Below are 14,134 nucleotides of genomic sequence, written 5' to 3' on the forward strand. Positions count from 1 at the left end.
TTATTCCAGCCTAGTTCCACTGTATAACAAGGCAACATGCCTTATTTCCTATGTGCCTGGCTCACACCATTACGTTGTGGTGGTGTACGGGTATGGTGCATTGAAAAATAGTAGTGCATGCAGTACTTTTTTTCGACACACACCACGCGGCAGCCATTTGAACTTTATGAAATGTCTATGTAACATTTTAATAAAGTTCATAAAAAAAAAGTAACAGTGTGGTAGAGAAAGGTGACTCCTCTGTTATAAAGCGTTGGCTGGTATGAATAAACCCTGGGAATCCTCTGTAATTTTTTAGCGTAATAATCATCATGTTATCCCTACCTTCAATCCCCGTGTTTATCACTCTAAATTCTTGGCATTCATAATGGTCTCTAATAAAGGTTCACACCCAAAGAAGCAATGCTCCAAGCAATTTTCAGACACAACCTCTTGGTTGCAGGGCTGTATCCTGGCCTAGGCTAACAAGGCCTAGGGCAGCACGTTGCAGGGGGGCAGCACGGAAAGAGTCCCCGCCGGCTTGCGCTATTAGTGTAGCACCAGTCTTATGGGGCGGACTGGGCAGAGAGGCAAGCATCCCGCAACTGAAGGGGGGGCGGAGCTTCTAATTTTGACTGTCCTATCATCCTGGACCACAAACCTTCCTCACTGTGCTACATATTTTCTGCTGTACCATTGGCATGGTTATATCTTTTTAGTCCTCTCCATAAAATTATCAGAATTTTGTGCCTAAAGTAGAACTATAGGAACACTTTTTTTTTTTTCATTTTGGATAGAGTAAGGGTAAGGGAAGGGCAGGTCTTTAACAGCAAGGGGTGTGGTCTTGACAGGAAGGGGTGGGTCATATTTAAATTAGGGGTGCACGAGTTAAGTCAGGCCTAGGGCAGCACAAAACCTAAATACATCACTGCTTGGTTGTGTCCGGTTCATAACTGAGATAAAATAACCATAATTTAATGCTGATAAAGCACAGTTTATGTGTGAAACAGATTAGCCATTGCGCCCCTGCTTGTACATGCTGTGCTCTTGATGACTTTCAAAATTTTATACGAATAAAAGTGTTTTGGATCTCAGCTTGGTGTGCAACCATCCGGACTTTTCTTTCTCTGATTGTCACATCTGCAACTGGGCAAGCACCCTCCATAGAGGAGATCATGCCGCTGGAGCCAGATCACCTGTGAGCAGCGGGAATCTTTGTGTCTTGGACCTACATTTAGGGTGACCACATTTCCAAACTACCATTCAGGGACACCCTCCCTTCCCAAAAATCAGCTTGTGCTGTAATGAATCACAACACAGTGATTGGACACAAGAGGCGGGATTTATGATTTCTCCATTTACAAGCAGGGGGTGGGATTGTGCTTCTCCAGACATTCGCGGCCAGGACAAGTACTGTCAGTGAGCAAAGCGGTGATGTGGCGCCCTTTTCTGGGGGTATCAGATTGGCCCGGGGGGTGGCTGTGCGAGTTTCATTCCGGGACACTATCTTGTCCTGGAATGAATGTGCCCGGGACAGATCTGCAAAATGCGGGACTGTCCTGAGCAATCCGGGACACGTGGCCACGCTACCTACATTGTATGTGGTGAGGTCAAGCATGCAACCACAGCCCAAAGTGCCTTAGAGGGGAGGCTGCAAGAGACCAGTTGCACGGATGGAGGGAGCCTACCAGAGCTAGGAGAAAGCTCTTTCTCTGTATATACAGTATCTGACAAAAGTGAGTACACCCCTCACATTTTTTTTATTTTTTTTTTATATCTTTTAATGAGACAACACTAAAGAAATTACAATTTGCTACAATGTAAAGTAGTGAGTGTAAAGCTTGTATAACAGTGTAAATTCACTGTCCCCCTCAAAATAACTCAATTTAATGTCTAAACTGCTGGCAACTCCTTTGGTTGACCATGGCGAGGCCTGTTCTGAGTGGAACCTGTCCTGTTAAACCGCTGTATGGTCTTGGCCACCATGCTGTAGCTCAGTTTCAGGGTCATGGCATTCTTATAGCCTACACCATCTTTATGTAAAGCAACAACTTTTTTTTTTAAGATCCTCAGAGAGTTCTTTGCCATGAGGTGCCATGTTGAACTTCCAGTGACCAGTATGAGAAAGTGAGAGCGATAACATCAAATTTAACACACCTGCTCCCCATTCACACCTGAGAGCTTGTAGCTTGTAGCAAGTCACGTGATACCGGGTAGGGAAAATTGCTAATTTGGCCCAATTTGGACATTTTCACTTAAGGGTGTACTCACTTTTGTTTGCTGCGGTTTAGACATTATTGACTGTGTGTTGAGTTATTTTGAGGGGACAGCAAATTTACACTGTTATACAAGCTGTACACTCACTACTTTACATCGCAGCAAAGTTTCATTTCTTCAGTGTTGTCACATGAAAAGATAGAATCAAATATTTACAAAAATGTGAGGGATGTACTTACTTTTGTGAGATGCTATATGCACCCCTAGACATAATGAGCATTTAATCCTTGCAGTGCAAGGGACCCCGCTGCCATAGTAGTTTGTGATATTCATAGTTCAGCTTGAAAGAACTACTAGCAGAAATACAGGAGCATTGTTTTGTTTTTTTCTGGTCTCTTGTTATCCTACTTTCTAAGTCACTAACTTGGAACAAGCATGCACAGTCAGAATACCAAATCTGTATACTAGTTCTAGGTCAGTGTCTCAGAAAGTATTAAGGCCATTACATCAGCATGACAGGCAGACAACTAGCAGTGTAGAAAGGAGAGGTCAACAAAGATATTCTGCATATTTGACTTCCATGGGGGATTTCCTGGCTCAGTGTGCTCTCCTCCAATGATCAGACTTGCAGATCAGCAAATCACTGGGAAGCTCAGTGTGCTGCGGCTTCTCCTCCCCCTGACTCTTATGCAGCTGAGAACAGAGGGAATGTGATCACTTGTAAAAAAAAAAAGTGAAAAAGGGGTGTTTATAATGTTTTTTTTATATCTATACACAATTTTTTTGCCATTTATTTTTATTTTATTTTTTCAACTTTTTTTTTCCTTTATACATTTATTTTTATTTTAAACTGAATTGTTGTACAAGGTAATCTTTTACAATCACTTTAACTTTTAGATTTTAAAAAGCTGACCTCCTTAAAATGCAAAATTCTTGGCTGTCTCAGTACTTTCTTAATAAATAGATGAAGTTCTGATGTGCCCACTTGTTCCCAGCCAGCACTTAGAACACTTAGGCCGGGTACACACGGACAAACATGTATGGTGAAAGCGGTCCGTCGGACCGTTTCCACCATACATGTCTGCCAGAGGGCTTCTGTACGATGGTTGTACACACCATCGTACAGAAGTCCGCGCGTAAACAATACGCGGGGCGTGTCCGCGGTGTCGCCGCGTCGATGACGCGGTGTCGCCGCGACAATGACGCGGCGACGTGGGCGGCCCGCCTTTAAAATGCTTCCACGCATGCGTCGAAGTCATTCGACGCATGCGAGGGACGGCGGGCGCCTGGACATGTACGGTAGGTCTGTACTGACGACCGTACATGTCCGAGCGGGCTGAATTCCAGCGGACTGTTTTAAAACAAGTCCAGGAATATTTGTCTGCTGGGAAAAGGCCCGGCGGGCAAATGTTTGCTGGAATTCGGCCCGCTCGCGCCCACACACGACCAAACATGTCTGCTGAAACTGGCCTGCGGGCCAGTTTCAGCAGACATGTTTGCTCGTGAGTATGGGGCCTAAAGGTCAGCAGCAGTGGTCTTCATACTTTCTTAGTATAGGTTTCATTTAAAAAAAATAAAAAAATGATCAGTATTTTCACCTTTTAAAGTTTATAAAAACATTTAAATATAATTATTTTTTGTTTTTATATTTTAAATAAGCATCAACGAAAAATGCATAGTCTCTTTGTTTGCTTATGCTTTTTGCCATCATTAAATTATTTGTCTGATGTTTGCATTTACAGAGAGCAACTATGCTGAGCAAAAACCCCAGCTACATCATTCACCGCCAGTTATTACAGCAGTTTGTACGTCATGAGATCACGCAACACCAGGTATACAACTTGTCATATGTTTAAAAAATACTTTAACCACTTCAGCCCCGGACCATTATGCAGATAAAGGACCTGGCCCCTTTTTGCGATTCGGCACTGCGTCGCTTTAACTGACAATTGCGCGGTCGTGTGACGTGGCTCCCAAACAAAATTGGCGTCCTTTTTTCCCACAAAAAGAGATTTCTTTTGGTGGTATTTCTTAACCTCTGCGGTTTTTATTTTTTGCGCTATAAACAAAAGTAGAGGAACAATTTTGAAAAAAATTCAATATTTTTTACTTTTTGCTATAATAAATATCCCCCCCAAAAAAAGCTATAAAAAAACTTTTTTTTCCCTCAGTTTAGGCCGATACATATTCTTCTACATCGCAATAAGAGTATATTGATTGGTTTGCGCAAAAGTTAGGGGGTAGATTTTTGGCATTTTTATATATTTATTTATTTTTTACTAGTAATGGCGGCGATCTGCAATTTTTATTGCGACTGTGACATTGCGGCGGACATATCGGACACTTTTGACACTATTTTGGGACCATTCACATTTAAAAAGCGATCAGAGCTATACAAATGCACTGATTACTCTATAAATGTGACTGGCAGAGAAGGGGTTAACACTAGGGGGGACCAAGGGGTTAAATGTGTATCCTAGGGAGTGATTTTAACTGTAGGGGGTGGGGACTCACACAGGGGAGGAGACCGATCGGTGTTCCTCTGTACTGGGAACACACCATCGGTCTCCACTCACCTGACAGTGTTTACACACATAGATCCACGTCCTTGGCTGTATTACCGGCAAACGCGCATCAGCTCCCAAGGGATGAGGCACACGCGCGCGCGCCCCCTAGACAGCAGAGAAGCCCAGGACATCATATGACACCCGCCCAGGATGGGAGATCACTCCTGCGGACGTCATACAGTAGGTGACCGAGATATTGTGTCAATCTCGCTCCCTTTCTCGGCAAGATTGACCACCTACGAGCCCCATCGCGGGAGCCAGCGCAGAGCTGGCTTGCCGCGATGGAGACAAAGCCGTCATAGAAGCGACGGGATATCCGACTCCGGCGTTTGGTATGCATCCTGAGAGGGAGAACTCCACACCAAATTTTAAATAAAAAACCGACATGAGTTCCCCCCCCCCCAGGAGCATACCAGGCCCTTAGGTCTGTTATGGGTTGTAAGGAGACCCCCCTTCGCTGAAAAACCGACGTGGGGGGTCCCCCCACAATCCATACCAGACCCGTATCCAAAGCACGCTACCCGGCCGGCCAGGAAAGGAGTGGGGACGAGCGAGCGCCCCCCCCCCCTCCTGAGCCGTACCAGGCCGCATGCCCTCAACATGGGGGGGTTGGTTGCTCTGGGGCAGGGGGGTGCACTGCGGGGCCCCCCCACCCCAGAGCACCCTGTCCCCATGTTGATAAGGACAGGGCCTCTTCCCGACAACCCTGGCCGTTGGTTGTCGGGGTCTGCAGGCGGGGGGCTTATCGGAATCTGGGAGCCCCCTCAAATAAGGGGGCCCCCAGATACCGGCCCCCCAACCTAAGTGAATGAATATGGGGTACATCGTACCCCTACCCATTCACCTGGAGGCAAAGTGTAAAAGTAAATAAACACATGACACAGGGTTTTTAAAATAATTTATTAGTCTGCTCCGGGGGCCCCCCCTGTCTTCTTTAGCTCTTTTAGCAGGGGGGGCTTCTTCTTCACCGCCGTCTGGTTCTCTTCCGCTCTCCGGGGGGGCTTCTTCTTCACCGCCGTCTGGTTCTCTTCCGCTCTCCGGGGGGGGGCTTCTTCTTCACCGCCGTCTGGTTCTCTTCTGCTCTCCGCGGGGGGGGGGGCTTTTTCTTCACCGCCGTCTGGTTCTCTTCCACTCTCCGGGGGGTCTTCTCCGCTCTTTATGACTATGGATGGGATGCAAAGTGGTTAATACGTTTATTAAGCTGGATATTCACATATGCACACACCCCCACACATGCATAAAAGGGGGTATTTATCAAGCACAAGCAAATTAGTGACACAATTAGTTGCACGTCATGTTGTCAAGGGGTATGAATACTTTTTCAAAGCACTGTATATCCCTCCCTTACTCTATTCAAAATGAAATAACAAGTTTTGCCTTTAGTTCTATTTTAAATGCACGAGTGACACTTCAGCGCTCCCCCCTCTGCTGCGCCCGGGAGCAGGGCACCCCGTGCACCCACCTAGGATCGGCCCTGGTCCAGACTATGGGCATTAAACAATTTGTATACTTTTTGCAAGCAATAAAAAAAAGTATGTTATGTTACTAGTTTTTAAAGAACCTCAAAGATCACAGCAAAAATTCTAAAGTTGCGTTTTCAGTCAGTTTCCAACAGCTTCGAAACATCTGCCGTTTGTTAACTTTAGATGTCTGACTGGATCTCAGTGGAACTTTTAGTCCCTGTGTTGTAAACTTTAAAAATGAATAACTCTGAATAACAATGCTTATAGATACAGAGATGAATGTTTGTTTGAAAGTGCTTTTTACGTCTTGTTCAGAATATGTAAACACTTTAGTGTGCTTTTTTACATATTTTATTACCTTCTTTGTATAGCATTAGTTGTCATCTATCCTCTTTCATACATCAGGCTGCTGGTTCCACATGGGATGGAGCAATAGGTCCTCACGGTACCACGATACTCTACCTACACGCTGCACAGAAAGACCTGTCGGAATTTCACCAGGGACTTGCGTAAGTTTTAACCCCATATATTCCCTTTGGCTACATAGTATCTGTAAAGCAAACATATCCTCAAGGAAACATGGAGGCTGCCATTGCTGGGCTCATCTTCTGAAAATGCCAGTTGCCTGGCTGCCCATTCAGGTCACTGACTAAAACAAGCAACAAGTCAAGATTCCTGATGTGCATACACTAAATACTAAAGCCAGTGAATCCTTTAATGTTTTTATTTTAAATATTTCATTTACATTCTCCGGCCACTTTATTTGGTACACATTACTAGTACTGGGTTGGACCCTATTTTGCCTTCAAAACTGCCTTAATTTTTCATGGCATAGATTCAACAAGGTATTTTGGTCCATATTGACATGATAACATCACCCAGTTGCTGCAGAATTGTCGGCTGCACATCCATGATGCGAATCTCCCATTCCACCACATCCCAGAGGTGCTCTATTGTATTGAGATCTGGTGACTGTGGAGGCCATTGGAGTACAGGGACCTCACTGTCCAGTGGTGAGATGATTGGAGCTTTGTGACATGGTGCATTATCCTGCCGGAAGGAGCCATCAGAAGATGGGGACACTGTGGTCATAAAGAGATGGACATGGTCAACAACAATACTCGGTAGGCCGTGGCATTTAAAGTGTGCCAAGAAAACATCCTCCACACCATTACACCACCACCAGCCTGAACCGCTGATACAAGGCAGGATGGATCCATGCTTTCATGTTGTTTACACCAAATTCTGGACCTCCATCCAGGGCCGATCCTAGGCAGGGTGGGGGTGCCGAAGTGGCAGAGTTCTCCCCTCCCTCCTTCTCTCCTTGTTTGTGTCCGTCCAAAACTAGTGTTCTGAGCATAGGTGTGTGTCCGTCCAGAACTGATGTGTCTCTGACCATCTCCTTTACCATGTCTGCAGTCTCTGTCCGTCTCCTGTACTATGTCTGCAGTCTCTGACCGTCTCCTGTACTATGTCTGCAGTCTCTGTCCGTCTCCTGTACTATGTCTGCAGTCTCTGACCGTCTCCTTTACAATGTCTGCAGTCTCTGACCGTCTCCTGTATTATGTCTGCAGTCTCTGACCATCTCCTGTATCATGTCTGCAGTCTCTGACCGTCTCCTGTACAATGTCTGCAGTCTCTGACTGTCTCCTGTACTATGTCTGCAGTCTCTGACCATCTCCTGTATCATGTCTGCAGTCTCTGACCGTCTCCTGTACAATGTCTGCAGTCTCTGACCGTCTCCTGTACCATGTCTGCAGTCTCTGACCGTCTCTTGTACAATGTCTGCAGCCTCTGACCGTCTCCTGTACTATGTCTGCAGTCTCTGACCGTCTCCTGTACAATGTCTGCAGTCTCTGACCGTCTCCTGTACAATGTCTGCAGTCTCTGACCGTCTCCTGTACTATGTCTGCAGTCTCTGACCGTCTCCTGTACTATGTCTGCAGTCTCTGACCATCTCCTGCATCATGTCTGTAGTATGTCTGGGGGCTCTTTCTAACATACTCTCTAACAGAAGCCCTTTCTGTGTCCATCAGAGAGGCTCTCCCTCCAGGTCCCAATAAAGTATTCTGCTTCTCTTCTTGTATTTTGTTTATTGTTAAGAGATCATGTAAGGATCCCAGGGTAATGAAGACTTTGTGGGGGAGCATCTCTGTGGTTGAGTCATTGCCTTAGAAACATTTGTAAAGGGGAAGAGTTAGTAAAATGGCCACGCCCATGTGGGGGCACCAGAAATATTTCTGCACCCAGGCGCCTGTGACCCTAGGATCGGCCCTGCCTTCATCTGAATGTGGCAGCTGAAATCGAGACTCAGACCAAGGAACATTTTTCCAATCTTCTATTGTCCAATTTATGTGAGCCTGTGCGAACTGTAGTCTCAGTTTCCTGTTCTTAGCTGACAGGAGTGGCACCCGGCGTGGTCTTCTGCTGCTGTAGCCCATCTTCTTCAAGGTTCAATGTGTTGCATATTCAGAGATGATATTCTGCATACCTAAGTTGAAATGAGTGGTTTACTTGAGTTACTGTTGACTTTCTATCATCTCAATCCAGTCTGCCCATTCTCCTCTGACCTCTGACATCAACAAGGCATTTTTGCCCACACAACTTCCGCTCACTGGATATTTTCTCTTTTTCTGATATTTTTCTGTAAACCCGAGAGATAGTTGTGTGTGAAAATCCCAGTAGATCAGCAGTTTTTGAAATACTCAGACCAGCCTGTTTGGCACCAACAACCATGCCACGTTCAAAGTCAATAAAATCCCCTTTCTTTCCCATTCTGATGCTCGGTTTGAACTTCAGCAAGTTGTCTTCACCACGTCCAGCTACCACTACAGAAGTATTGTTTTTGTGTATTAATAGCATTAGTATAGTATCATAGTATTAATAAAATGAAACTGCTCAGCTTTAATGCATTCTTAGGCCCCGTACACACGACCAGTTTCCTCGGCAGAATTCAGCTTCCGACCGAGTTTCTGGCTGAATTCTGCCGAGGAAACTGGCCGTGTGTACACTTTCGGCCGAGGAAGCCGACGAGGAGCTCGGCGAGGAAATAGAGAACATGTTCTCTATTTCCTCGTTGTTCTATGGGAGCTCTCGCCCCGCCGAGCTCCTCGGCGGCTTCAGGGCTGAACTGGCCGAGGAACTCGATGTGTTTGGCACGTCGAGTTCCTCGGCCGTGTGTACGAGGCCTTACACTATTTTAATAAACCAATGCATGGCTATATAGCATATTGCCAAAATCAGATTAATCCGAGGTATATAGAGAGGTATATAGAGAGGTATATAGAGGGGTATATAGAGAGGTATATAGAGGGGTATATGGAGAGGTATATAGAGAGGTATATAGGGAGGTATATAGGGAGGTATATAGAGAGGTGTATATAGAGAGGTATATAGGGAGGTATATAAGGAGGTATATAGAGAGGTATATAGAGAGGTATATAGAGGGGTATATAGAGAGGTATATAGAGAGGTATATGGAGAGGTGTATGGAGAGGTATATAGAGAGGTATATATAGAGGTATATAGAGAGGTGTATATAGAGAGGTATATAGGGAGGTATATAAGGAGGTATATAGAGAGGTATATAGAGAGGTATATAGGGAGGTATATAGGGAGGTATATAGGGAGGTATATAGAGATGTATATAGAGATGTATATAGAGAGGTATATAGAGAGGTATAGCAAGAAAAGTCTCAAATGCCCTTTACAAACAATGCTAAAATGACTTGGGTAGCCAAATTAGTCATAGAGTTAGTGTCATGGTAATGCATAATCCTTCCGCATCTAGGCTTCAATGATCTCTGATGATAGATGTTAAAGTGGATGTAAAGCCACTCTCATCCTTTCTAAACTACTGCCATAGTGCTGACCTATAAGGATATAGATGCCTCCTGCATGTATCCTTACCTGTCAAATGTCTCCCCTCTGTCTGTTATAAGAACTGAAAAACTGCCGATTCTGTGGGTGGGTCTGTTGTCTGGAGCTCGGTGGGTGGAGTCGTGATGTCAGTAGACTCCCCGCCCACCTCTACACTCCCCTTGTCAACATGCATTTTTTCCTGTGTATTCCTTACACTAAATTCTGCTATGATCACTAACATCCAGTCAAAATCCAGAAAAGTGACAACATGACTTCAGGAAAGGAGTGGGGGTGGGAATTAAAAAAGAATACCTGTCTAGCGCAAAAAGAATGCACTAGCCTGGGCTAGTGCATGAGATATGTAAATAACCTGTCACTCACAGCAAGGGGGTGGAACAAAGGTTTTTCTCTGTAAGTCCGTTTTATGTCACTGAACAATAAAAGAGGATCAGAGCTGGATTAACTCTGTGTGGCAAGATGATAGGAAATCTTATACTATACATTGTGACATCCAAAAAAAGTTTTTTTCGGGTTCACATCCACTTTAACTCTTTTCTAGTAACCCTTTCTGTCAGCCTTTGATATCTGTCCCCTTTCTTTGCTATCATCTCTCTTATATCACTGCTATAACTACTATTATTATTTACTGATCTTTCTCCTTCCAGACAGTGGCTTGCATATAGTAAACTGTACCAGAGTCTGGAGTTCAGCAGTAGCTGTTTGCTGCACCACATAACAAGTATTGAGTATCTGTGGGTCCAAGGACGACTGCAAGATGAACTGGTAATGGCTCTATCAATATAAAAATTATGCTTGGGATGGTAATTATGAGGTAATAGTTGATGTATATTTATTTGAGCTGAGACCTGGATAAATTGGCCCTTCAAGCTGTGTTGGTTTAGGGCAATTGAAGAAATCCTCTCAGGTTCTCACTGTTGACCCCCAATTGTTAAATTAAGGAGACGCTGTTACTTTGCCCATTTGAGACAACATGACAGGTTCTCCTAAAAGGATAACTCTCCCACAAACTGATACCTTGTCCATGCCATCATGCCACTCTGTTCCCCCCTTTGGAGTTGGAAGGTGAAGCTTTGTACATTCCATGTTGGGTGGCATTGGAGCTTTCACATTTGGTTCTGCTCAGTGGCGGCTGGTGCTCCATTTTTTTGGGGGGGCGCAAACAAAACCCCAACCAAACCCCCCCCCCCCCAATGTCACTCACAGACAATGTGACCTGCATTTAGACAGAGGGATAGATTGGATAGGACAGATAGATAATTAGATAGATAGATAGATAGATAGATAGATAGATAGATAGATAGATAGATAGATAGATAGATAGATAGATAGATAGATAGATAGATAATCAGACATATAATTAGATAGAGATAGATAGATAGATAGATAGATAGATAATCAGACAGATAATTAGATAGAGATAGATAGATAGATAGATAGATAGATAATCAGACAGATAATTAGATAGAGATAGATAGATAGAGAGATAGATAGATAGATAGATAGATAGATAGATAGATAGATAGATAATCAGACAGATAATTAGATAGAGATAGATAGATAGAGAGATAGATAGATAGATAGATAGATAATCAGACAGATAATCAGATAGATAGATAGATAGATAGATAGATAGATAGATAGATAGATAATCAGACAGATAATTAGACAGATAGATAGATAATCAGACAGATAATTAGATAGAGATAGATAGATAGATAATCAGACAGATAATTAGATAGATAGATAATCAGACAGATAATTAGATAGATAGATAGATAATCAGACAGATAATTAGATAGATAGATAGATAGATAGATAGATAGATAGATAGATAGATAGATAGATAGATAATCAGACAGATAATTAGATAGATAGATAATCAGACAGATAATTAGATAGATAGATATATAGATAGATAGATAGATAGATAGATAGATAATTAGATAGATAGATAGATAGATAGATAGTCAGACAGATAATTAGATAGATAGATAATTAGACAGATAGATAGATAATTAGATAGATAATCAGACAGATAATTAGATAGATAGATAGTCAGACAGATAATTAGATAGATAGATAATTAGACAGATAGATAGATAATTAGATAGATAGATAGATAATCAGACAGATAATTAGATAGATAGATAGATAATCAGGCAGATAATTAGATAGAGATAGATAGATAGATAGATAGATAGATAGATAGATAGATAGATAGATAAGACAGATAATTAGATAGATAGATAATCAGACAGATAATTAGATAGATAGATAGATAGATAAATAGATAGATAGATAGATAGATAGATAGATAGATAGATAGATAGATAATCAGACAGATAATTAGACAGATAGATAGATAATCAGACAGATAATTAGATAGATAGATAGATAATCAGACAGATAATTAGATAGATAGATAGATAGATAGATAGATAGATAGATAGATAGATAGATAGATAGATAGATAGATAATTAGATAGATAATCAGACAGATAGATAATCAGATAGATAGATAGATATATATAGATAGATAGATAGATAGAGAGAGAGAGAGAGAGAGAGAGAGAGAGAGAGAGACAGAGGGACAGAGATAGATAGATAATCAGGCAGATAATTAGATAGAGATAGATAGATAATCAGGCAGATAAATAGATAGATAGATAATCAGACAGATAATTAGATAGATAGATAGATAGATAATCAGACAGATAATTCGATAGATAGATAATTAGACAGATAATTCGATAGATAGATAATTAGACAGATAGATAGATAATTAGATAGATAGATAGATAGATAGATAGATAGATAGATAGATAGATAGATAGATAGATAGATAGATAAGACAGATAATTAGATAGATAGATAATCAGACAGATAATTAGATAGATAGATAGATAGATAGATAGATAGATAGATAGATAGATAGATAATCAGACAGATAATTAGACAGATAGATAGATAATCAGACAGATAATTAGATAGATAGATAGATAATCAGACAGATAATTAGATAGATAGATAGATAGATAGATAGATAGATAGATAATTAGATAGATAATCAGACAGATAGATAATCAGATAGATAGATAGATATATATAGATAGATAGATAGATAGAGAGAGAGAGAGAGAGAGAGAGAGAGACAGAGGGACAGAGATAGATAGATAATCAGGCAGATAATTAGATAGAGATAGATAGATAATCAGGCAGATAAATAGATAGATAGATAGATAATCAGACAGATAATTAGATAGATAGATAGATAGATAATCAGACAGATAATTCGATAGATAGATAATTAGACAGATAATTCGATAGATAGATAATTAGACAGATAGATAGATAATTAGATAGATAGATAGATAGATAGATAGATAGATAATTAGATAGATAGATAGATAGATAGATAGATAGATAGATAATTAGATAGATAGATAGATAGATAGATAGATAGAGAGAGACAGAGGGACAGAGAGAGACAGATATAAGAGACAGATATAAGAGACTTGTAAAGCATGGCTGTAGGTCGCAGAGCTCCCTCCCTCACTCACACACAGGAGATGTGTGTAATGAAGGCTCCAGCACAGATCGGGTGAAGCATGGCCCCCCCCCCCCCCCACTCTTCATCACAAGCTGACAATACATCCAGCAAGGAAGTGTGGAAGGAGTGGACACTGGACAGACACTGGGTTAAAAGAATAAATAAAGGGTTTTAATAAGAATATTTTACTTACCTCCATGTCCTGGAGCCAGAGAACTGAAAGTGACACAGCCGCCCGCCCGGGAAAAGCACTGCTCATTTCCTAGCAGTGCAGAAGGAACCAATGTGAGGGGCTGGAGAGACACAGGACCGATGTGATTGGCTGGAGTGGCGTCCTGCACATAGCCACAGAGCTTAAAAAAAAAACTTGCAAATGAAACGTCCTGCTGCAGCATTGGCAGGACGTTTCAATGATGCCTATGCCTTAATATCCCACTGTTCCCGGCGCCCAGAGCCCGCCCTGAACACTTTAAAGG

The 14,134-nt window shown here is 42.2% G+C and overlaps 1 protein-coding gene across 1 annotated transcript in view; it reads left to right on the forward strand.

Annotated features, from left to right (window-relative positions):
- The window catches only part of UNC13D (unc-13 homolog D), a 178,079-nt gene that overhangs the window by 78,459 nt on the left and 85,486 nt on the right, over positions 1 to 14,134 (forward strand). The window contains exons 12-14 of the mRNA XM_040331480.1: positions 3,939 to 4,028; positions 6,632 to 6,735; positions 10,753 to 10,870. Coding sequence (XP_040187414.1) covers positions 3,939 to 4,028; positions 6,632 to 6,735; positions 10,753 to 10,870 — 312 coding nt within the window. The remainder of the gene's footprint in view (positions 1 to 3,938; positions 4,029 to 6,631; positions 6,736 to 10,752; positions 10,871 to 14,134) is intronic.

This window comes from Rana temporaria, chromosome 12 (genome assembly GCF_905171775.1).
Source record: "Rana temporaria chromosome 12, aRanTem1.1, whole genome shotgun sequence".
NCBI classification, from domain to species: domain Eukaryota; kingdom Metazoa; phylum Chordata; class Amphibia; order Anura; family Ranidae; genus Rana; species Rana temporaria.